Here is a 23,596-nt window from a genome sequence, read left to right as displayed (position 1 = left end):
GGAAGAAGCAGGTGAAGGAAGTGTTGATGGCACCCTACCATGCATCTCCATCTGCTCAAGGACCTTCATCTCATTATTGGGAGGCCATAGAGTGTGCTGGGGATAGATTCTAGAGCTGGACTGCCTGGGTTTAAATCCTGGCCATTACAGATGGGAGCTCTGCGACCTTGGTCAAGTTAACTAATCTCTCCCTGCCTCAAATTCCCCACCTGTAAAATGCTGATAACGATAGTACTTACCTCAGAAGCTAGTCTTAAGTAAGTTAATACTTGCTGCCCAGCATATGATGAACATTTAACCTGCATTGTAACAACCATGTAAGCATGTTACTCATTTTATAAACGAGGAAAAGGACACTCTGAGATGAGAATTTATCACAGCTTGTGGTGCTAGCATGGGATTAAATGTTTTTCACCATAGTATGGCAGTCCATGCATGTCTTTAGGTGGCTTTGCTCTGCCCCATATGGCCCCAAGCAATTCCTTCTGGCCTTCCTTCCTCCCTCTCTCCCTCCCTTCCATCTATTCATTCATTCATCCAGTTAGTTATAGTCTTCTCTCTCCAGTTGCAACTTCAATCTCTATCTACATCAGAATTCTAAGTACACAGAGACTAGGCATTGCATTTCACCTTGAATGCTTTATTAGCACTCTACTCCAGCAGGAACAGCCAGTGAATCCAAGAACAGTTTCCATCCCTCCCCAGTGCCTTGGTCAGCAGATGGAACTTGCCCACCCTGTGCCTTTGCATGCGCTCTTGGTCTGCTCTGGGATGACCCTCCCCTAGATTCTCACCGCCTGCAGGTGTCATTCATATGCCACCTTCTCAATGAGGTCTTCTCTAGCTATTTTTTCTAAAGTCGCCCCCTCCTCATTTCCTATTCCCCTGGTCTGCTTTCTTTTTTATTTTTTGGTTCCCTAGAATACTTATTTACTTTGTTTTTATGTCCCCCCCTCCACACACACATAGAATTATAAACTACAGGAGGGAAGGAATTTTTGCATGTCTCATCCTCAGCTCTGTGTGGGCACTTAGTAAATAATAAAAAATTAATGAGCAAATTTCACCAGTTATAATGGTGGGAATTTTCACTACTGAAAGTTAAAGACTTTTTGTATGTTTTCATGCCTCAGCACTGTCATGTTAATTGTAGAGTATGTATTAATTAATTAATTAATTTATTTATTTATTTATATTTTTAAAAGATTTTATTTATTTATTTGAAAGAGAGAGAGAGAATGAGCAGAGGGGAGGGCTTAAAGAGAGGAAGAAGCAGATTCCTTGCTGAGTAGGGAGCCCGATGCAGGGCTCAATCCCAGGACCCTGAACTGAAGGCCAATACTTCACCAACTGAGCCACTCAGGGCACCCTAACTGTAGGGTTTTTTAAAGGACATGCTGTTGCTTTGAATTGCATTAATAGCATTCATTAAGGGAATTCTATACCCTGATTCCAGAGAGGGACATCAAGTTCTGGTAACCAGTCTACCCTGTCTACTACTCACAAAGGCTGGGAGGTTTGTTTTTGTTTTCTGTGTTTTTTTTTTTGTGTGTGTGTGTGGGGGGGGGGGGGTTTTTAAAGATTTTATTTATTTATTCATGAGAGATACATAGACAGAGGCAGAGACATAGGCAGAGGGAGAAGCAGGCTTCCTGTGGGGAGCCTGGTGTAGGACTTGATCCCTGGACCCTGGGCTCATGACCTGAGCTGAAGGCAGATGCTCAACCACTGAGCCACCCAGGTGCCCCAAGGCTGGGAGCTTTTTACGATGCCAGGTAATACTGAGAGTTGAAGGAATTTAGAGTCTTGCACACCAGTGGGCACAATCTTGGAATTTCAGTCTGTTTTACAATAGTAACATATACAAACTAATATATAATGTTACATGCGAACAAATACATATTTAAAACACGTGCTACAAAACGAGTGCTTGGGCTTCTAGTCTGAATTGGCATGTTCCTGACTTTATTCTCCATGTGTCCAAAATCTCCTTGATTTTACTATATAGTGCATCAAACCAGACTCATTTAGATTTTGAAAGATCTTGCCTGCTGCTCATTCTACTGCTCATATCATGTGTTGCTAAAGGGTGATTGTGCCAATGCCTTTGGGGCTAATATAATGAGGCACTATCTGTGCTTGAAGGTAAGAGAGGTTATTTGTCCTAGAATCTCACTTCCCACCTTGTGTGTGTTTTCCAGAAATCCCCTCTGTGGTCAGTATTTAGTTCCGGTTTGTCAAAGCAAATACAGAGAATACATGGGGGGAAATGCTTATCGTGTAGGTTCTGTTTTGCAGAACGAGCTCTTGTCTTGAGAAGCTTCCCAAGCTCTCATGCCTCTGAAGCCTCGTGGATGCACAGAGCTCTCTGGTGTGTCTTTTAGTCTGACCTTGTTTCTTCCCACAGTTCAACCACACAGGACAAGGAAGCATCTGCAGCCAGGCCATCATGCTCATCACCGATGGGGCAGTGGACACTTATGATACTATCTTTGCGAAGTACAATTGGCCAGACCGAAAGGTAAGTGGCTAATGCCGGCCATGCAATGCAGTTGACAGAGGATCTGTTGTGCTGTAACCCCCAGGTTGTCCAGGGATGGGTGTCTCATGTAGACTTAATCTCATAATGACCTATGGTTTCTCAGTCTTGTATCTTCTGGTTGACCAAACCGAATACTATGGCTCTCCTTGTTTTCAAAATGAAACTTTTTTGGAGGAAAGAAGAAATTCATGAAGACATGGTCAACATGTTCAGTGAAAAGATTCTTTGAGAACTGTGCTTCGTTCATATGGGGCAACACTTTTGTTTTCCATGGAGCCAGAGCTGCTTGGTGAGTCCAGCATTTATAGATGGTAAAGTCAGCCATGTGGCTGTACAGTCATCTCCTGGATGTTTCCGTGTTTCTATGGCTCCTCCTTCTACACCCTCATTACCACCCAGAAGCTTCTCTCCATCCCCCAGGGCTGTTCCCCACCCTTGTCAAAGCTTATTCTCTGTTCAAATTCCTTCTTTGCTTTCCAGGTGACATTTATTTATCTGATGAACCCATATGTTAGGGTATCAGTGATAAATATTAACATTTTGGCACCTCTGCCAAAATTTAAACCCAGAGTTTCTTCAAACTGTTAGGCAGTTTGAATTCTCTGGGGAGATTTTTAAATTATGAATACTTGTTCTTTATCCCGTACCTACAGAATCAAAATGTCTAAGGCTGTGGGGTAGTAATCCATGTTTTTAATCATTTCCTCTGGTGGGCATCAATCAACAGATTAACAGTTGGTAATCTCTATCTCACTGGAATGGTGGAATTTTCACAGGAAAAAGGTCAGTCAGAGAGAGTGCCCTCCCAGGAGTATCTCAAAGGCGCACTCCTGTCCCATGAGCCAGTAGTATTACTCTGTCCAAGTCTGCCCTACTTTTTCTACTTTGCATATTTGATTTCTTGGAACTAGACTAACCATATACACTTGGCAAGAAAAAGAAAAAAAAGAAGAAAAAGACAAATGAAGGCTGTGTCTTCTGCTGTATCTAGAGAGTATGTACCCTCGAGGGAGCATGCAATGTCATTCCATGTTCCCTTAGTCATTCTTGGTCCCCACATTTCTCTACTAACACTGACAACTCACCTCATCACATGTATGTCTGCTTTTTAAAGAAACATCCATTTTGTACAATATGGTCCTTAAATGGACGCCAAATCCTTTCCCTGGTGCTCAACCTTGGAAACTGCCATCACTTCTGAAGCTGGAGGAAAAGTTAGTCATGCTGGGCTTTCTATGGGAATGTGGGACTCCGACACGGAACCTGCCTCAGGGATGTCCAGTTATATATATTTGGTGATTGTGGCTCCCACAATAAGCACTGCCTTTAGAACCCAACCCTTGAAGGAGATGGGAGTTCACTACTGGACAAAGTGATTTTAGCTTAGGACTTCAGGTGATACTTTCCAGGGACGGGTAGAGGCCAGACTTACTTCTTAGATAGACATATGTCATGGGAAGGGGGCGGGGGGGGAGCATGCTGGATATGTGTCTACCCCCTGGAGCATACAGCAATGGTACTGGGCATGTGGCCAGTACCTAATGCATAATCCTAAGGTATGGCTGAGTGACTGAGGCCAGTCGGGTGGGAGGCCACAGCACTAGTAAACATGGGTAGGGACATAGACATTTATAGTCATGTAGAATGTTTGTGGATGCCATGATATTTCATAGTGTGTTGAAGGATATTTTGAATGATTTAGGACCATCTTACATAAAAGAAGAAAGTGAAAGGGCCTTTTCATAAGCAGCTCCATTAAGACCAAATAAATTATCAGATGAATCTCATATACTAAATTCTATGAATCCCTCCCACATGGTGACATCTGATGAATAGCAGTTGCCTAGTAATATTGGTACTTAAATATCCAGTCCTTACTTGCAGGAGAGGCATAGGATGAGGGCTTCAAAGCCATAGTTCTTCAGATACAATACAAATTTTGACATATCTTGCCAAAGGTACAATATTGATTTTTGGCCAGGTGCTTTTTTGGATTAATTGGAACCAGGATCTTGGAAATTTCAACATCACATCAAGGAGTTTCATCTACTTATAAAGTGCTATTGAGTAGAAGTAGATTTGCTTTTTGTAGCAAGAATGTCTCCTTTTATGATTAGAAATTAATAGCAGGATCCTGTCTCTCCTGCTCCATTCTGGAGAGTTCTGTGGCATTCATGTCCACATACATACACCCTCTTCTTGATGACTTCTCTGTGCACATGCAGGTAATGAGTCTGCATGGATCCCCAGGTTATTTAGCACTATGTTAAAGGGAGATGAGGTGCAATGTCTAAGCAGTCATCTTTCTTTGTTTTTCTGGATATTAGATATTTAGTAGAGGGTTCTGTTATACTGTAATTGGCAGTCTTCAAGATTATAGAAACAGCAAGTAGGTTCAGGAGAGAGGAAAATGCTCTTAAAGAGGCTGGAATGTGATTCCCCTGACTGTGGTTCTCAAGCTTGAGCCAACATCAGAATCAACTGGAGGACATGTTCCAACACCAACTGCTTATTATCCCATGCTGGGAGTTTGTGACCCAGTAGGACTGGGTGGGCTCTGAGAATGTGCATTTCTCACAAGTGCCAGGTGATGTGGATGCTGCACACCGGGGGAGCGACTACTGTAAGAAACAGCCTGAGGAACAGCATTTGGTTCCTCTGTGAGCTGAGAGCTTGCCTGGGTTGTCTTGGTTCTCTTCCGGAAGGCTTGTCTCTCCACATGGCATCTTATCCTGCAGGGCCACACTATGAGGCCTCTCCCCTCAGTGCAGTAGCCTGGACTTGCCTACAGTATATGACAGTTGGGTTCCCAGAAGGGGAAAGCAAAAGGAGGTGGGGAGCAGACCAGGAGGGCATTTGTGGGTGTCATTTTTTGAAGGTATCTACCACCTAACCAGGCAGGGCTTTGCTCAAGGCAACTGCCAAATGAAACATTTTAGAATGAGTTGGAAGAAGGAATGCATTATTGGTGATTTAACTGTGAATCTGAAGACAGCATCATGATTGCCATGCAGTGTGTCCCTTGCCGGCATTTTATTTCTGAGGGCAGAGCTATTTATTCATTTATTAGATGCCATTTACTTTTGCCTAATATCTATTGGTTAGCAGCTTAACAGCAGCTCTTACATACTTGGGATGAAATATGAACTCCTCAACATGGAAGGGACTCATTTCAGGATCTGCTCAAGAAATAAAGCTGCCTGCATTTAAATGAGAAAAATGATTATACCCGCCACCTATATAGTTGCTCTTCCAAGTGAACAAAAAAAAAAAAAAAAGAAGAAGAAGAAAGAAGAAGAAGAAGGAGGAGGAGGAGGAAGAGGAGGAGGAGGAGGAGGAGGAGGAGGAGGAGGAGGAGGAGGAGGAGGTGGTGGTGGTGGTGGTGGTCATGGGATGATTTATCATTACCTTTCCTGATGCACAAGATAGAGTGGAGAGTGGATAGGTAAGAAAATGGTAGACAAATAATTTAAAGAATCTAGCCCTATAGGAAGTCCTGTTTGTCAACCTTGATTTGAAGGAATCAGTGTGTTGTTAAAAGTTATTGAGATGCCCTTGGAAATATGTGCATTGGCTGAATTCAACAGAAGACGGTCTTGGTGGGTTTTTACTTCCTTTCCTTTTTTTTTTTTTTTTTTTTTTGTATTTTTTTTTAATTGGAGTTCAATTTGCCAACATATAGCGTAACACCCAGTGCTCATCCTGTCAGGTGCCCCCCTCAGTGCCTGTCACCCAGTCACCCACTGCTTTTTTCCACTCTAATGAACTATACTCACCACATAATCAATGGCGGAGAGCTGGGAACCTTGATGGCAAATACCTTACTCTGTGCCTTGGGGTCTCTCGTAAGCCTGGGGCAGTGCTTTCTGCTTTTCTGTCCTGAGTAGTTTCTGTTTTTCCCCTTTTCTGTTGGTGCTGCCACCGGGGCCGGGATACAGGACACGTGGATGGGATCATTCAGAACGGGAATGCACCATGGGTACCCAGCCTAGGGCTGGACCCAGTGCCTAGCACGTGGGGTCTCCATACGTGTCAGACTTAACTGCCCCTTGAATCTTGTTTTGGTAGTGACAGGGGCACATGGTGGTGTCACAGCTTTCATGTCACTTGAGTAAGAAATGGAGCACCCTGAAGGGAATCACATTCCCTCTTTGCTTTCCCAGGAAGCCAGAGACTCTCAGAATCCAAGGATAACAGGATCCCTGGAATCCCTATCAGCATCCCCCTGCTCAAGGGTAATCACTGTCCTTGCTGTGTGTGATGCTCCAGGGAGTGAGATGTGGCTGCAGACACCACATAACACCCCACGTCTCAACTGGCATCTGCCGTGCATGAAGCTATGGAACTCTGCCTGGGCGTGCAGCATGGGCAGTGGCCCTTCTGTGCGTGGTAGGCATCCCTGCATAATCTGTGCTTCCCGTGGGTCTGCGATGAGGAGTACAGGCAGCCCTAGGATGCTCCCTACACCTCCCTGAGCCCGAATCTCCCTCAATGAGAGAATGCCTTGTGCCCAAATGTATGCATGAAACATAATGAGAACTCATCCTTATCAATGCCAGGGAGCAGGCTCTGTTATAAATGCTGCGCATACACTTCATTCTCACAGAAACCCAAGAGCCGAGTACTACTCTATTCTCTTTATACAAGAGGAAACTGAGGCTACATAACTGATTCAGGGCTCCACAACTAGCATTCGGAGCTGAACTGACCACCCAGCATCGAATGGTAAGGCTGGTGAACCAGAATGCAGTCATGTTGAAGGGAAGAGCAAACCAAAATGACCTTGAGTCCTAGGAAGAGCTGGCCATCCAAACCACACACATTGTCACCCAGGAAATAAGTTCTTTGGCTTGGCCTTCCACCCCCAAGTGTGTGTGTGTAGGGGGGAGGTGTGCAGAATGTCACGGATGTGGAACCCATCGGGGCTGCAGACAGAGAGTAAGTGGATGGCAAATGTGTGGCCTCAGGACGAGGCTGTCTGGGTGTAACTAAATGGTTTTCCTCTTTTAGAAAGAACTTCAAAGGTGAATGCTATTTCAGTTATGTGTGCTGTGTGTTCTATAATCAGCTACGTCCAGAACAAAGTTGAAGACAGTAGTCGTGAGGCCCTTGGGGGATCCTCGGTGACCTGGTAGGGATGGCATGGATGGGGAAGGGGTGGGCAAACAGTTCCCAGTTTGGGGCCGGGGGGAAGCCCTTGATCACAGAATGCTTTGGAGCACATTTGGAAACACTGTTAGAAATCACAGTCCTTTGACCTGGGGTCACAGAGATCTCTGAGAACAGCTCTCTTGGGAGTTTTGCTCCAGGGCTGCCTCCGTTGGCATAATTTGGAAGCTGAAGCCTCAAGCCAGCCATGTCTTAGTGGCCTGAAGGAGGTGCTGGAAGACTTAGGTACGCCTACCTCCTCATCTTTCCACAGGACTTGTGCCACTCTGGGGGGCAGTTTCTGAGCTGAGTCAGTGCTTATCCTTTTAAGAAACCAGCCTTTTCATAGTCTCAGGCAATTTGGAAGAAACTTTTTGTTATTTCTTTTTTTTTCCCTAAACTACATTGTTTCCTTTTCTGGCTTTCCAGTGATTTTATAAAACTCTTTCTTTGCCTTCCTTTGAGCTGGTCGGGAGGAGAAGGGATTTACCCAAAGCATAGCAACTGGGGAAGGAGTTTAGGTCATACTGCTTGTAGAGGAGGGGTCTCAAAGTGCTCCTGCTCCCCCACCCCACCTGTACTCTGACTCTCCCTCATGCCATAGAACCAGATTAATGTAGGGGCTTGCGGGTGGCTGAGGATGCTGGCAAGGGACGTATACCATATGGTGTGGGGGGTGTGATTCATTCATTGAACAGGTTTGTACTGAGAACTGACCATGTCCCAAGCTATTGTGGGTGTACTGACCAGATCCCAGGAGCATGGGGTGACATGACAGCCCCAGGCAGACCCCAGAGAGCAGATAACGGATCACAGATAGCAAACAAGTGAAAAGACCAGATGGCTAGAATCCATGATGGATCTTCTGAAGGAGACCAACAGCCTGAGACAGAGAATCAGAGAATGGGGTGGTCCAGGGCAGTCTCTTTGCAGAGAGCATGTGTGAGTCAAAGGAGCTGGGTAGGGAAGAGCAGAGGGAACCGTATTTCCGAAGGCCCTGTTGGAGGAGCAGGCTGGTGTGCATAAGGAGCTGGATGAAGAGGAGGTGGCTGGAGCCTGGTGGGCGTGGGGGCAGTGCCATAGGGGAGGCTGGCACGACGGGCAGGCATGAGATCCTCCACGTGTTGATGGGGAGCCAGAGGAGGCCCTTGGACAGGGGAGAGAGGTGAGCTGTTGGCTGCAGTGCTGTCTGACTACTGTATGGGGAACCAGCTGCCGAGGCCTGGACCTGGATGGGTCTGCAGTTTTGTATTGACTCCTCATCTTACTTGATTTCAGTGGAAGGAGGCAGTAGGTAATACGTAGGTAGTAGAGTGTTATTTTATTTATTTATTTTTTTATGTAACTTCCTTTGAATGCTCCAAGATGCTCCTGTGTCCTCTGCAGTTTCATTTCAGGGCTCAGTTGGGTGGTTACATCTCTCTGTCTCCCCCCTCCCCCTTCCCTCCCTCCATCTCTCCTTCCTTGACAGAAGTCACATTTTGGTCTGAAACTTTTGGGTCAGTTTCTGTCGTTGCTATATTTTTTTCAAGGGTGATAAATCCTGAAGCTGTCTTAGGAAAATCGCAGGAACATTCATTTTTCATGGTCAGTCAACAGTGTGACAGGAAAAGGCATTTTCGGCCACCGTGGGGAGAGCTCACGCGGGCCCTCCTTGCCGCCAAAGGGAGGGTTGAAATGGTTCGCTGTCTCTCGGTTTATTTTTAATTACTTTTGCTGGTATTAGACATCTTATGACTCTAGCAAGAAGAACATGACGAGACAAGTCAGGAGTGCGGCCTACTGATGCATGGCTGCTGCCAGCCATTGAAAAATCACTTCACGTCAGGGGCTCAGACAGCCCCACGGGCACCTTCCCTGCAGTGGCCACGTGCTGCTGCTCTCTGCGGGCTCAGCGTTGGGGCCTTGGCCTCCACCCATGGGCCACTGTCCTCAAGAAGCAGGCAGGGGACGGTGTGCATTTCTTCCTGTCCTCCCATCTCCATGCTAGGCCCAGAGTTAGGTGCTTTCTCTGCTCATTTCGGTCTTAGCACTGCCTTGTGGGTAGACACTCTGAGTACCATTCTTACCTTACAGGTGAGGGAGCTCAGGCTCAGGGGGATCGAGTTACTTGGCCAGAGTGCATAGCTCTGAAACTCGGGGGTCTTTAATCCTGACTCACGTCAGACTGTCTCCATACACATGCACTGAAGCAGAGGGTTTTGAGGTTGGGGGCACTTGCTAAAAATGTTTCCTGGGTCCTATTCTTTGCAGGTATAGCCCTGGAAGTGATATTTTGGCAGGTGGCTCCTTGGCCACACTTGGCAAGTTAGGAGGGTCTGAGCATCATGCCCCTTGGGGCCTGGCAGGTGACGAGTATCCACACTGGAGCATGCCGAGAAATGCCACACAGCACGGTTGGGATCCCAGTGGGTCAGGCAGGGTCCATTCAGGGGCAGAAACCCTAAAGTTATTTTCACAGAGCGAGTTTAGCATTAAGAATTATTGACCTGAAAGGGCAAAAGGAGTATAGAATGTCACAGAAGTAGCAACTTGAGGCCACAGCTGCTACCCCATGGCTGGTGGGGGGAAGCAGGAGAGGGGAAGGAGGGAGGAGAGGTTATTAGTAAAACTTTGAAGCTGGGCAGAGAGGACTCAGGGGCTGGGACCCAGACCTCTGAGAAGGGTGCACTGGTTGGAAGGGAGGGCAGGCTTTTGAGGAGAGGGGTACCAGAGGTCTCTGGAGAGAATGAATCTGATTCTGTGAGTGTTGGGAAAACTATAAACTAGCCTCATTCTCTTCCTGGGATGAAGTGCCCCGGTACAGGGCAAGGAGCCTTGCTGGAGTGATGACACTGGGAACCAGAAGCCAACGGAAACCAAACAGGAGGGAACAGGCCCCTCTTCCTTCTTTCCCCTGGTGAGCCTTCTGGTAGAGACTCGCCAGAAACAGCTGGCAAAGCAGAAACATGGTTTGTAGAGTCCCAGCCCCAGCCACATAAAGCCTGTGGATTTGGTGTTGAGACAACTCTAGCTTATTAGCTGGCACACCTAGCAAGAACGGGAAGCTTGCTGAATGAGTTCAGCCTTTTTTGCAGGCTAATGACATGTCAAGGTCTTATTTTCCTGGGTTTTATTCCTCTCGGTCTATTGAGTGGGGCTCTTGGAAAGTGGGTGAGGGTAGAGAGGCAGCACGGCCTAACAGGAAGAAGGTGGTGTCTGGGTGCTGACAAATCTGTCCCCCGCATCTGTATATTGGGGTTAATTATACACACCTTGCGGTGTTGTTCAGAAGGGAATGCGATGATGTGCTAGCAACTAGCAAGATCAGTGCCGGGCACAGAGTAGGCAAGGATATGTGATGCTATATCCTCCTCACTGTCACCATGATTGACAAACACTCGTATTGTTAAAATCTTCTGTTATAGTTAAAATGTACTTGTACTGGGTGAATTCAAGATGGTGTAGCAATAGTTTTTCAGATGTGGAAAATAGAAAGTACATTTTTATCCTTGAATATGGATTAATCTTATGCAGTGTCTTGGTTGACTTATAAGAAGATTAAAGTATTCAGAGGCATTTTGAAAACATTTTTAAGCTTTTCCTTTTACCTGTTTCATGAATAAACATATACAGACAAGTAAACTTCTGGCACCCAGTAAAATATACTGGGATCTACTTGGTCATTCACTATCCTTAATTAATTAGTCTACCTAATAACTACTGTTCCTCAATTGAGACACGCAGCCTGTTTGTAATAGAAATGTAAAAAGGAGATTTAAAAACTAGTGTTACTTTTATATTAGTTGTCTCTTTTAGAGTGGTGGTTAAGGCTTCAGGCTTTAATGTGTCTGAACAGGGTAACTTTGGGCAAGTGATTGAATCTCCCTGTGCTTAGTGTAGTCACCTAGGAAATAGGAGGGGACAGTACAAAAATCACGCTACCCCAGCAGGGTTGTCATGGGGGCGGGTGTATCAGGTCCTCAGGGGCAGCAGGTGCTTGGGGGACATCGGTGGCGGAGAAGAGATTGTGGTCTGCAAAAATCCAGGCTGGGCTCTGCGGGTGCGTAGAGCAAATATCCTCAGGCAGCCTGCACTGCTATGAAGCAGAAGAGGATGCGGCCTTGGCACAGCAGGTTTGAGAATTTGTGGCTGGTGCAGTGTGTTTGCAAATGCTTAGTTCTTGTAAGCAGCCTTGTATGGTTTCCTTACCTCCTTTGCTACCTCCATAAAACTCCCCCCGTAGATGGTTTGGCGGGAAGCCTCACAACCACCTGCTTGTGGGGGAGCTTGGGTTAGGCCAAGTCAACAGAGGAGTCCCCAGGCAGAGGCTCTGTGCCCATCTTGTAGGTTTGCCACCTTATTGGGTAAGCTGTTGTGTTTCTTTCCTCAGATGGGCTGGAGGGACTGCTTAACTGGACCAAGAGGAGGGCAGAGCACACCCCTACTGTCTGGAAAAGTGCCCTGGTATGCTGGGGGTCAGGAGCCTACGGGCCAAGACACCAACTGTGCTTCTCTAGCCACTGTTGCTCTCACACCTGCACGTAAATTTCCATTAAATCACATTTCATCCCAAGCTTCATATAGATTGGCTTCATCAGAAGGCACGCCACAGACTGTTCTTCACGCAGCAGCCAGACACTTCAAAGACCAGAGGCCAGTTGTGCCAGAGAACCCCCCAAACCTGACTGGCTCCCTACACCTTGCTGAGACTCAGCTCGAGTCTCAAGAGAGGCCCACAGGGCCTGGTCTGACAGGTACCCATTCATCCCAGCCTCCCCTCCTCTACTGTCCCCTCATGCCCTCTGCCCAGCTTGTGGCCCTCGGCCACGCCAGGCACATGGTCACCTTAGGACATGAACACTCAGTGTTCTCTCTGCTCAGGACATTTGGCCCCAGATTTCCAGTTGGCTCAGTCCTCACTTTCTTCCTATCCTTGTCCAGACATCACCTTCTCCATGAGACCTACCCTGACTCTCAGATTTAAAGTTATCCCCAGCCCTGGCCACGAGCAATCTTAGTTACTGCTTCCCTTGTAATTAATGGCAGCATTTTTGGTCTGGTCTGTGACATACCAGATAAACATCACAAGGAATAAATTGTGCCCGGTGTCCCATCCATTAGAAACCTAACTGTTGGCGAGCGGGTCGCTGTGTCTGTTTTGCTTGTCCGTGTGCCCCTGAGACCAGGGCCGTGCCCAGCACATAGTGTGTGTTCAGGGAGCCTTCCCAGGAGGAAGGAGCCAGTGCTAGTGCAGCGCTTTAGCTGAGCTCTTTCCAAGTATCTTCTCATTTGATCCTGGCAGCACCTTTATGGTATAGATATATATAGTATGTCCCTTTTACAGGTGAGGAAACTGACTTGACACCAGATTAAGTAACTGCTCCAAAGCCCTAGCTTTAACCTACTTGCCAGCACCCCCTTCTGGTCTGAGGCCCTGGGGTGGACAGAGCATAGAAGCCTCCTGAGGACTTCTCAACTGAGCTTCCCTGGGACCTGTTGAAAGTCTTCCAGGTAATGAAATTTCTAGCATCTTAACGGCCTGGGCAGCACTTAATGCAGTGCCGACTGATGATAAGTGTCATTATCTCTGCAAAGATTATCTTTCCCGTAGACATCAGATTGGCTGCTGTTTTGTTCTCCCCTAAAGCTTAGTAATGTGATGTGGTTCTGGATGAATAGTAGCTACTCAGTCAATATTTGTGGAGGAGAGGGAACAACAACTAGATTTAGGTCAGGGTGGGATTTCTGCATCCCCCCCAATCCTCAGCTGCTTTGAGGTTTGATTGTCATATGCACAGAGGTCTGACTTGTGCTTCAAACTTTTTTTTTTTTTTTTTTAGTTTTGATTTATTTATTTGGGAAAGAGCACACACATGGGAGGGAGGGAAGGAGGGAGGGAGAGAGAGAGAGAGAGAGAGAACATACCAACGGTGGGGAGGACCAGAGGAAGTGGCAGAAGCAGGCTCCCTGTGAGCAGGGAACCCGATGCATGGCTCCATCTTAGGACCCTGAGATCATGACTTGAGCCAAAGGCAGATGCTTAAGTGACTGAACCACCCAGGCACCCCTTACCCTTCGAACTTGATCCCAATAGCCCAACAGAAAGGGTCCCTAACTCGATCCTGACCATGAGACTTGCACCCCTTGGTATCTCTTGCTTGTTTTCATATTGCTGGGTCTTCATCATAGAGGAGGGGCCCTTTGCTTTTTAGCTAACTGTGTTGGTAGAGAAATCATCAAAATCACCTTGATTCCTCATAAATGAGATTTTTTTTTTTTTTCAGTAGACGTCAGGCAATCCAGTATTCCCCGTAGGCTAAATATTCCCTCTTCAAACGTCTGGGGATAAAATCCGAGGCTCCCAGTGTCAAACAGTTCTGGCCATCAACCTGGTATCTGCCTGTTTACCCTTATCTTAATCATTCCCATAAAAAATACTAAGGGAGGAGATTTATAGAACTGACTGAACACGTTCCATCATTGTGGCCTGTCCTGTGGGCACTGCGCTCAGCTCAGAGCCTCCCAAAGGGCCTCCCCCTCCCTCTCCACATCACAGCAAGGTTGTCTTTGGTTCATCGTTCACTGTTCCATAATCTAATAATAGATTCCATGCTATGCTCTTCATTCCTCTGGGATTCCTACCTAGATTAAAACAGCTGATGGTGGTGACCAGTGGGGCCTCTCTGGGGTAGACTGGTATGAGCTGCATGCTAATTGCCCAGTGGGAAGCCTGCTGCCTCATGTGCCTTATTACAAAGCAAGAGGTCCATGTGGAAATTATACTGGAACACCAAATGAAGGTGAGGTGTGCAGGGAGGATTAGCCAAAGAGCCATGCAGCCTCCCGGGCTACATCAGCCCCTGGAACAGATTTCCATGGTGCCTTCTGATGGACAGAGGGTTAATCTAGCTGGGGGCAAGAGTCTGGTGCCTTTTGGATCAGAAGCCTGATTTTTGGTACTCCTCAATCCTTGGTCCCAAGACTCTCTGATCCTTAGAACTCATAGAAACTTTAAGGCTTTTAATATTTGGATCACTTAACTTTTACTTTCACCTGATTTGTTTCTATGTCTCCATGGGACAGAAAAAATGATGGTTTTAGGATTTCAAAGAAGAATGCTCAGACTCCAAATGGAAGGCTCTCTCTATGAGCCCAAGAAAGATATTTATTGAAATGTATTTTCTCCCCACAGACTAATGATCTCAACCCTCCTAAAAATCCTGATCCTTTCTCCTCCTCGGGACTTAGGAAACAATCTGTTATGAGCTCTTCTCGTTAAAAACCATTAGGACCCCCTTTAGGAAATACTATCCAGCAGAGTTGTCTTAAGTTAGGGATGGACAGCTGGTCTGCGGACATCAGGGGTGTAAATCTCTGAGCTACTAATTTTTGAAATGGCATTGCTAATAGTAGCTTCTTTCCAGTTTTCTTGCAAAAACCACAAGAAAAAAAGCACCTGGCTGAGGCTTCTGGTCCACAGACCCAATGAGGGAAATGGGACAAAATTCTTAGAAGAGGAAGGAGAACAAAGTGAATGAGACAGGATCCTTGACGAGACCTAGACAGAACCTGAGGTTTGAGAATGCAAAAATGCCTAAGAGGAGTCCTCTAGACCTTTCTGGAAGGATCTCTGTCTGCCTTACTATGGCCTCTGTTTTTGCTAACTTAATTCTAGACTCTCCAGCTGTGACTGGCCGCTGTCCTGTTAACCTCTATGTCCTTGCCTGGGTCATTGACACCATGGGGTTCTACAGGCCTCAGTGTCTATGAGCTCGAGAGGGGATTGGCTTACGTTTAGGGATGGCGGGGACCCCGTGCCGTCCTTAGTTCCATCTGGACCTGAGGGTAAGTGTGGACTAGGGTGTCCACCCCTCTTGTCACCAGGCTTCTCTCTGAGCTCTCTGTGCGGTGCCTTGGTCTTCAGGGTACACAAACTTTGATCAACCTGTGGCAGAAGGTTCGTGTGAAACCCTTCCTCATTTTCTTTTCTTTTCTTTCTTTCCTTTTTTTTTTTTTTTAAACACAAATGGGATCTGGAATTGATCCCAGATAATACATCTGCCTCTTCATTTCACTTCAGAGGGGCAGAATAACAGGAAAGGCAATGAAGACAACTAAATGCATTTATGATTTATGCCCCTGTGATAAATCAATGGGTGATTTCTCCCCAAAATGTGGTCACTGCCCGGCTAACTCATACCAGCTGCCACATCTGGGAGATGCACAAGGGAACCGGGGGCCGAGCCCGCTCCGTGCCATGTGCACACCAGGCCTGGGCCCCGCACCCCCGGGGTGGGACTGGGACGTGCGAGCAGGGCCGGCTCTCTATCTCTCTCTGCCTTTAGGGAGGTGGCCGTCTCCTTGCCACCGTCCTCTCCCAGTCCGGCCTGTGTGTGCCTTCCTTGCACACTGCCGCTGCCGTTACACGCAGCCTGTGCTTGGTTCATCTCCAGCATTCCTTCCTGTGCTTGCCGTCATGTGTGGGGAGTTAGATTTTTCCATCCCCTAAAGGTGATTCGATCAGGCCAGTGCTCACCAGAGTCCCTCTAAGCTAGCGGGAAGAGTGGAAAATCACATTAACTCTTTCATTGACTCCAGCTGTTTTGCGCCAAGTGGGAGATGGCAAAGAGGTTTCATCTGGAGGGCCAACTCTGGACCCAGGGAGGGAGCTCCCTGCAGCACTAGCTTGGGAAGGGGTGTAGGGGCCCTGTCCAGCTGGGAGGGGACAGACCTGTGCCAGAAAACGGTGTCTGTGTGTGCAAGCGGGCGATGGCAGTGGCTGTGGCCTGGGTACCAGCCGTCTGCCACCCCTCTCCTCCGTGGTCTCGGAGTCCTGAAAGCCTGGCCTTGCCTTTCTGAACCTGGAAAGCTGGATCTACATGTTCCAAAAAATTCTGTCATTAGAAATTTTCAGAAATCCCTCGAACCATTTTTTTGGCTCCTTGGCAGTCACATAGCAGCTGGATTGCTTCCTTTCCCACCATTTTTTTTTTTTTTTTTTTAAGCATCATCTGAAGCTAATTTATCCAGGAGTCACTTGGACTTTGGGGGGGAAAAGTCACATTCGTTTTATAAGTTACCTGCAAATGAAACTGCCTGGCTTTGCCTCTCATTTTCCTCCTGTTGAAAAATGTCTTTGTTCATCCATGTTTGCCTTTTATGACACAAACTTGAGAAACCCTCAGGAATGCAGTTTAGAGTGTCGCAACAACATTATTTTTCTCACCTTTCTTTTTGGAAAAAAAAAATGCCAACACCGTTTCCTGGGCCTAGAGTGGGAGGTGAGATCCCCAGGAGATGGGAGAAAGCAGAGTAGGAGGGTCCAGAGGCCAGCGAGATGGTTGACACTCCTCTTCACGGTCACTGACTGTGGCCGGGATGTGGGGCTTCGGCTGGAACCTCTACGTCTGGGGCCAGATCGCCCTGCTTCATACAGACTAAGTATAGAAAGGAAAAACGAGCCAGCTAGTAAAGGTTGTTCATTTGATGTCTCTGCTGATACTTCACATTACCATTGTTCCAGCCAGAAATAATATACCTGCAGCTGTGTTTCTGTAGGACAACGGGGACATCTAATAATATATTGGGCTGCTCTAAGCTGCCTTTTCTCCAGCGATGACCCAAGGGGAAGATAGATACTCTACCTTTATGTTATCCAGTGCTACTAATCAGAAACCAGTGCTGTGGAAATGACTTGTCCTGTTTGGTCCCCCTCTAATAGGAAATCATAAATTAAAACAGAGTTTGATAGATTCTGCTTAATGCCAGAATGAAATCCTCACATATTTTGTTGGATATTACATAATTAGTTGACTTCTCAAAGGAGTTCTAATTATGCCTATGGAATCAGCTCAAGATAATGAAATGCATTCATCTCTCTGGCAAGCCGTCTGTTGCTTAGCACTGAGCTGAGAGTCAGTCCTCTGGGGTTTGCCTTCTAGCTCCACGAGCAAAGCTTTATTTACAGCCACAGAACTTGGAAATGAAATACAAAGTTATTTTGTTATGTACTTCTTTCTTATTCCATCTAAGAAAATCAGTTGTCCTTAGTTTCATATACTGTGTAAATGGCCATGTGTATAGTGACAATACTAATCCCCAACCATAAAGGTCCACTGCACCCCCAAATGCATCAATAAGATTTGTAATACCAGGAAAACTGCCGGAGATAGGAAGAGAATAATGACAAGGCCAAAGGGAATGATTTCTTTGACTCTGAACTGCATGATCTGTAACATTAGTACTTGGGAAAAGAGTTAAATGGATGGGTGGGTGGATAAGGAAGTGGATGGTAAGATGGGAGGGCAGATGTGTATTTGAACAGTTGGATGAATATTTAATCAGGAAGGGATATAGATGGAACAGAGCTAGTGCACACAAATCTACCTTTGCATAAATTATTCCAAACTGCCTTGTTAGAGAAAATTACGAAGAAAAGGAGAGAATTTTTCTAATTTCTTATTTGTAAAGGAGAGCTCAAAATTCTTTTAATTGCTTGGTAGACAGCTCTGGAAGGTAACAGCAAAGATCTAGGGAAAGTTGACTTGGGAGGAGAAATAGAAGAAACGTCTCTGAGACAAACCAGGTAAGAGAGTATTACATTCCAATAGCACAAAATATAAGATAAAAATTTATTCTCTATAAGTCATTCATAGCCAAAATTAGAACAAAGCTCCGCTTAAATTTCACTGGAAAGTAGACTGTTCCAAATCACATTAGTGAATGAAACCCAAGCCAAGAAGGAACCATTCATGGAGTGTTTCTGCCTCAATTTTAACATCTAATAATGAAGATGCCCTGTCTAATCCTGTTGTTGACATGGCCATAGAGAAAATGCAGGGATGCCTACTGGTTTTCCTCCCCCAATTTAAGCAGTCATGAATCTCTTCTGATGGGCATAGGCACCAAACGTGTTTTTGCTGTTGGCTATGAAGTCACCTCCTTTTCAAATATCCCTTTAAATACATATAGAAAGAAAGGCCTGGAAAGATGTTAGACCAAGTTTTCCTAAGACAAAAGATGTCTTGTTTCATGACACGTGATGCAAGGTAAGTGGGGAATTACCTGGTAGTGTGAGGGCTACCTAGGCTTGCGTTATCCCCAGCACACTTGGAAATACTTTGTGCCATTAAACACTTTCTGACCAGCTAGCACCTGGGGCAGAGGAATCCTCTCAAGAACCTCCCTGTGTGGTTGGTGGCTGAATTCCAGTGGAGCACCTGTGGGCAGTTCTTTGGCTCTAGGGTTGGATTCTCCTTCCGTCAAAAGAGCCATTCATGAACTCTCTGCTGACCAAAAGGTTAGTTCTTTCATGTTTTTTAGCAGAAGCAACTCACTCTGACTTAAATTTCCAAAGATCAGGTCCCCATGTGTTACTCACTCATCTCTATTCTGGCTGGCACAGCATAATTGCTCTGTGAACGTTGTTTTAAAAACTCCTGAGTTGAGTCCATTCATGAGACACTCACATGAAAGGACCTTTCCTTGAACTGTTCTTTCAAATAGAATATTGGGATCCTAGAACCTCAGGAACCGTAGAACCTCACTTAATGTAGTGAAAGATACAAATTGGTCCTTAAGACTAAAGTATGACATCTGCAGGGTAATTTTGTTTTGTACTAATTGGATATATAATCAGTAACCATGATTAATCATCATCACCAAGGCAGAGGCTGAAAGAAGCAATAATAATAGGGTCAGATGGCATTTGTCGTGGATGTATGCATTGATTACGTGAACATGTTTCCATTTTATTTCTGTTCCTTCAGAGGTAGCAACCTCACTTTCAATCAAACCAGGGTGTGGAACCCTGATAATTGATGCACTGCCTGTTACCAACGGACCACTTTGTGCTAAGTTAGAGGGAGAGACACAGTCTAGTTTTTTTGAAAATTGTGCTAAATATTGGGACCACAAATTAAGAATCAAAATAAACATTTTTAAATTTGACTTTTGTAACCACCTTGAGATGGCAAAGAGAAAAAGCAGATTTAGCATGAAGCAAGAATGTCTTATTCAAAAATTCAAAGGGCTATTGACTTCTTACAACTTTTTATTGTGCAATGTTTAAAACAACTTAAAACAACTATTTTAAGAATATCATCAGTAGGCCTCAAAAAAGCAAATTGTGAGTGTGAGAGAGAATGTGTTATATATTATTAATAAATTAGGTCTAATAAAAAAATGGGTCAAACATATATGCCTTGAGTTCCTATTCTTTTTTTTTTAAGATTTTCTTTATTTATTTATGAAAGACACACAGAGAGAGAGAGAGAGAGAGGCAGAGACACAGGAAGAGAGAGAAGCAGGCTCCATGCAGGAAGCCCAATGTAGGACTCAATCCTAGGACCCAGGGATCATGCCCTAGGCTGAAGGCAAGTACTAAACCACCAAGCCACCCAGGGATCCCCTTGAATTTCTATTCTTTTTCCATGCTGAGTCCTTAGAATGTGGCTGAGAGGCTGAAGACCCTAACATTTGTTCTCCCTTATCATAATAATATTTAATCAAGTATGAACAGTCTGGCAGAGTCCAGGAGGCTGGGATGTGCCAAGAAGGTGCTTCTGGGACAATTGGCCCAGCATTCTGGGGATGGAAAATGATGACGTCAGTGTGTGGGTAGGACTCTGCCATTGTTCAAGAAGGCATCCTTGGCCTTTTGCTATGTTGAATAACAGTGACAAGATCTTAGTCACTATTTACACAGGCTTATTCCTCCAGTGTAGAAATGCACTCTGAGAGCTCACTCTTGGCATTTGCTCTGCAACATGGGTAGCTCTTCATCTTTTTTTTTTTTTAATTTTTATTTATTTATTTACTCATTTGAGACACACAGAGAGAGAGAGAGAGAGAGGCAGAGACACAGGCAGAGGGAGAAGCAGGCTCCATGCAGGGAGCCCGACGTGGGACTCGATCCCGGGTCTCTAGGATCACGCCCTGGGCTGAAAGTGGCGCCAAACTGCTGAGCCACACAGAAGGCCCCCCCCCTTTTTTTTAATTTTAAGATTTTATTTATTTGAGAGACAGAGTGCACTGGGGGAGGAGCAGAGAAGGAGGGGCAAGCAGACTCCACACTAAGTGTGGTGCTTGACGTGGGGCTTGATCCCATGACCCTGAGATCATGACCTGAGCCAAAATCAAGAATCGGATGCTTGGGGTACCTGGATGGCTCAGTCCGTTAAGCATATGCCTTTGACTTAGGTCATGATCCCGGGTCCTGGGATCCAGACCAACATCAGGTGCCCTGCTCAGAAGAGAGTCTAGTTGTCTTCCTGCCCCTTCCCCTTGCTTGTGTTCTCTCATGCTCTTTCTCAAATAATTAAATGAAATCTCAAAAAAAAAAAAAAATAGCCAGATGCTTAACCAGCTGAGCCACCTAGGCACCCCTGATCTTCATCTTTTTTTTTTTTTTTTAAGATTTGTTTATTTATTCATGAAAGACACAGAGAAAGAGAGACAGAGACATAGGCAGAGGGAGAAGCAGGCTCCATGCAGGGAGCTTGATGTGGGACTCAATCCCAGATCCTGAGATCACACCCTGAGTCGAAGGCAGACTCTCAACCACTGAGCCACCCGGGTGTCCCCTGATCTTCATCTTTTAAACTAAAAACAAAATCAGGGATACCTGGAGGCTCAGTGGTTAAGAGTCTGCCTTCAGCTCAGGACATGATCCTAGAGTCCCGGGATCGAGTCCCACATCAGGCTCCCTACATGGAGCCTGCTTCTCCCTCTGCCTATGTCTTTGCTTCTCTCTCTCTCTCTCATGAATAAATAAAATCTTTTTTAAAAATTAAAATAAAATAAAATAAAATAAAATAAAATAAAATAAAATAAAAACAAAATCATTCTGTTCCTTTTGGGGTTATAAAAGTAAATACCATCACCAAAGCTGCCCAGATTGCTCTAGTGGTAAATGGGTTTGTCGCTCTAGTCACTCAATGCAGGGGACAGGACCCTGGAAGAGAGCCCATACAATGATGGAGAACCAGTCTACTGTGTTCTCACTGCCAGTGAACCTTCAGTGCTACCATCGTCAGGTGGCCTGCAAGGCCCGACATCTGCTCTGCTTCAGGCTTCACCTCAAACCTGGCACCACACCCTCCTCCAGAGGGTGTTTGCCTGTGCTACCCCATCCTTTGTCGTTCCCTGTTCCTGATTTTTACTTGATGGCACACACACCTTTCACACTTTGACTCAGGCTTGCCTCTGCTGTCTCCTGTGCCCCATGCCTCTGTTGTCATGCTTTCACATGGGATAGTATTCCTTTCCCTCTGAGCATTAGTGTCTACCTCTTACATCCTCATTGTCTTATTGTTTGACTCCTTCATTAAGCTATATTTTCTACAGGGTAGAGTCAGGGCCATCTTCTCGGGCATGCTATGGTATCGTTGCTCAGGGCTCCATGTCTAGAAGGGCCCTGTGCTTGTCCTAATGCTTTGCTGTTGCCGTCTTGAAATCCTTAACACTTCTTGAACAAGGGACCCACAGTTTCATTGGGCACAAGGCCCCACAAATCATGTAGTTGCTCCTGGGCTGGGGCCACGTCTGTTTCTATCAGATCTCCAGCACATGGTATATGTTCAAGAAGTACTTTGTAAATGAATGTTTCATTGACAAAAGATGATCTCCTTTCATTAGTGCATGAAGTATACGATGCCTAATACCTAATTTCAAGTCAGGATGTTTTATATTTTCCTGGCAGCTCACTACCTAATCTTATTCTTTTCATAAAGTTTGGCAAATGCAACCAAAATTGAATTAAAGAGACATGCGTATTATGATCTAAGAATAAAAATTGGTTGCAAACCATAGGAAGTATAAAAACGGGCTGGTCTGTTGTTCATTTTTGTTCTAAATTTAGAACTGAAAGGGTGATGTCTAGAGAGCAAAAATGCTAATTGTCTTGCAAAGGGTGCTGTGGCAAGCCAGGGCCAACCCCACAATGGAGACAAGATCCTTCACACCATAGAGGTAGTTGAGACAGTGGCTGGGGCTCCTCTGCAGTAAATATAAACACTTTCCCCTGTGTTCATGCAGGGCCAAGGAAACACTGAAATAACAAAATGTCCAGTTTGATCTTCCCATCACACAGTTAGGAAGCCTTCCTCTCTCGCATGGCGAGCTTGGCCAAATGTCTGCTGAGGAGTCGTGGAGAAAATGCAAGTGTGCCCACACGTTCTCTGTCAGTTGTCGGAGCTGGTCACAGTTTTCCGCTCCCCCTCGCCCACCCCAAAGGTGACTACCGCAGATTGTGGAGTTGGCAGGATTTTCCAGGCTGTGCCGGCACACGCTGTTAATAAATTAGGTGCACAGAAGTGTGATGGCAAGGCGTTTCCTCCTGGAGTTCATAGGCCTTCCAGAACATTTATGTCTCATTACAGCCCATACAGCAGTTTATGCCCTAATAAATCAGAGACGCTTTGCAGAGATGGGCTGGACCGTAATGAATCTTTCTGTTGGCATTTTCCCTTTACAGGCACAAATAATGGAGCAAACCCGCCCCATCTGGCCACTCTGTAAGAGACAGCTCACAGGGGGAGCTGTTTTCTCAAGCATGACAAAGGTCATTGCAGGTAGCAGGAGGGAGGGGGGCAGCCAGGGATAGGAGTGACAGGATGGAATGAAGCCATTTACAAGCCTTTATCACTGTGATTATAGGCATTAGCTGGACTGTCAGGGTCCTGTTCTCCTTTCCTGTGATGGGCCTCAGGTCTTCACTGATTTTTCACGTTTAATTTCCAGACCTGTTTGCTGTCTCGCAAGCAGTGCAAGAGGACACACTCTCAGCGTGGCATGTGGACCAATTCACTTTGATTTACGTTCCATTATCTTAATAAGGTGTGCTCTCGGCGAACTGGGCATGGCTGCCAAACAGAGAGGGGGGAATCACCTTCTCTCTCTGCCTTCCCTCACCAGTGCAAAGAG

The 23,596-nt window shown here is 45.8% G+C and overlaps 1 protein-coding gene across 6 annotated transcripts in view; it reads left to right on the top strand.

The window, feature by feature from the left end:
• Window positions 1-23,596, top strand: part of CACNA2D3 (calcium voltage-gated channel auxiliary subunit alpha2delta 3) — an 832,272-nt gene that overhangs the window by 453,608 nt on the left and 355,068 nt on the right. For all 6 annotated transcript variants that reach the window (XR_013357842.1, XR_013357841.1, XM_077858494.1 and 3 more), the window contains one exon: window positions 2,408-2,521. Coding sequence is in view for 4 of the 6 variants with exons in the window: in XM_077858494.1 (XP_077714620.1) it covers window positions 2,408-2,521 (114 nt within the window). In the remaining 2 variants the exon portion in view is untranslated. The remainder of the gene's footprint in view (window positions 1-2,407; window positions 2,522-23,596) is intronic.

The sequence above is a fragment of the Canis aureus genome, chromosome 19 (assembly GCF_053574225.1).
Source record: "Canis aureus isolate CA01 chromosome 19, VMU_Caureus_v.1.0, whole genome shotgun sequence".
In the NCBI taxonomy this organism is placed as follows: Eukaryota; Metazoa; Chordata; class Mammalia; order Carnivora; family Canidae; genus Canis; species Canis aureus.
The sequence above is the reverse complement of the archived record's forward strand: the minus strand, read 5'-3'. Positions and strand labels throughout refer to the sequence as shown.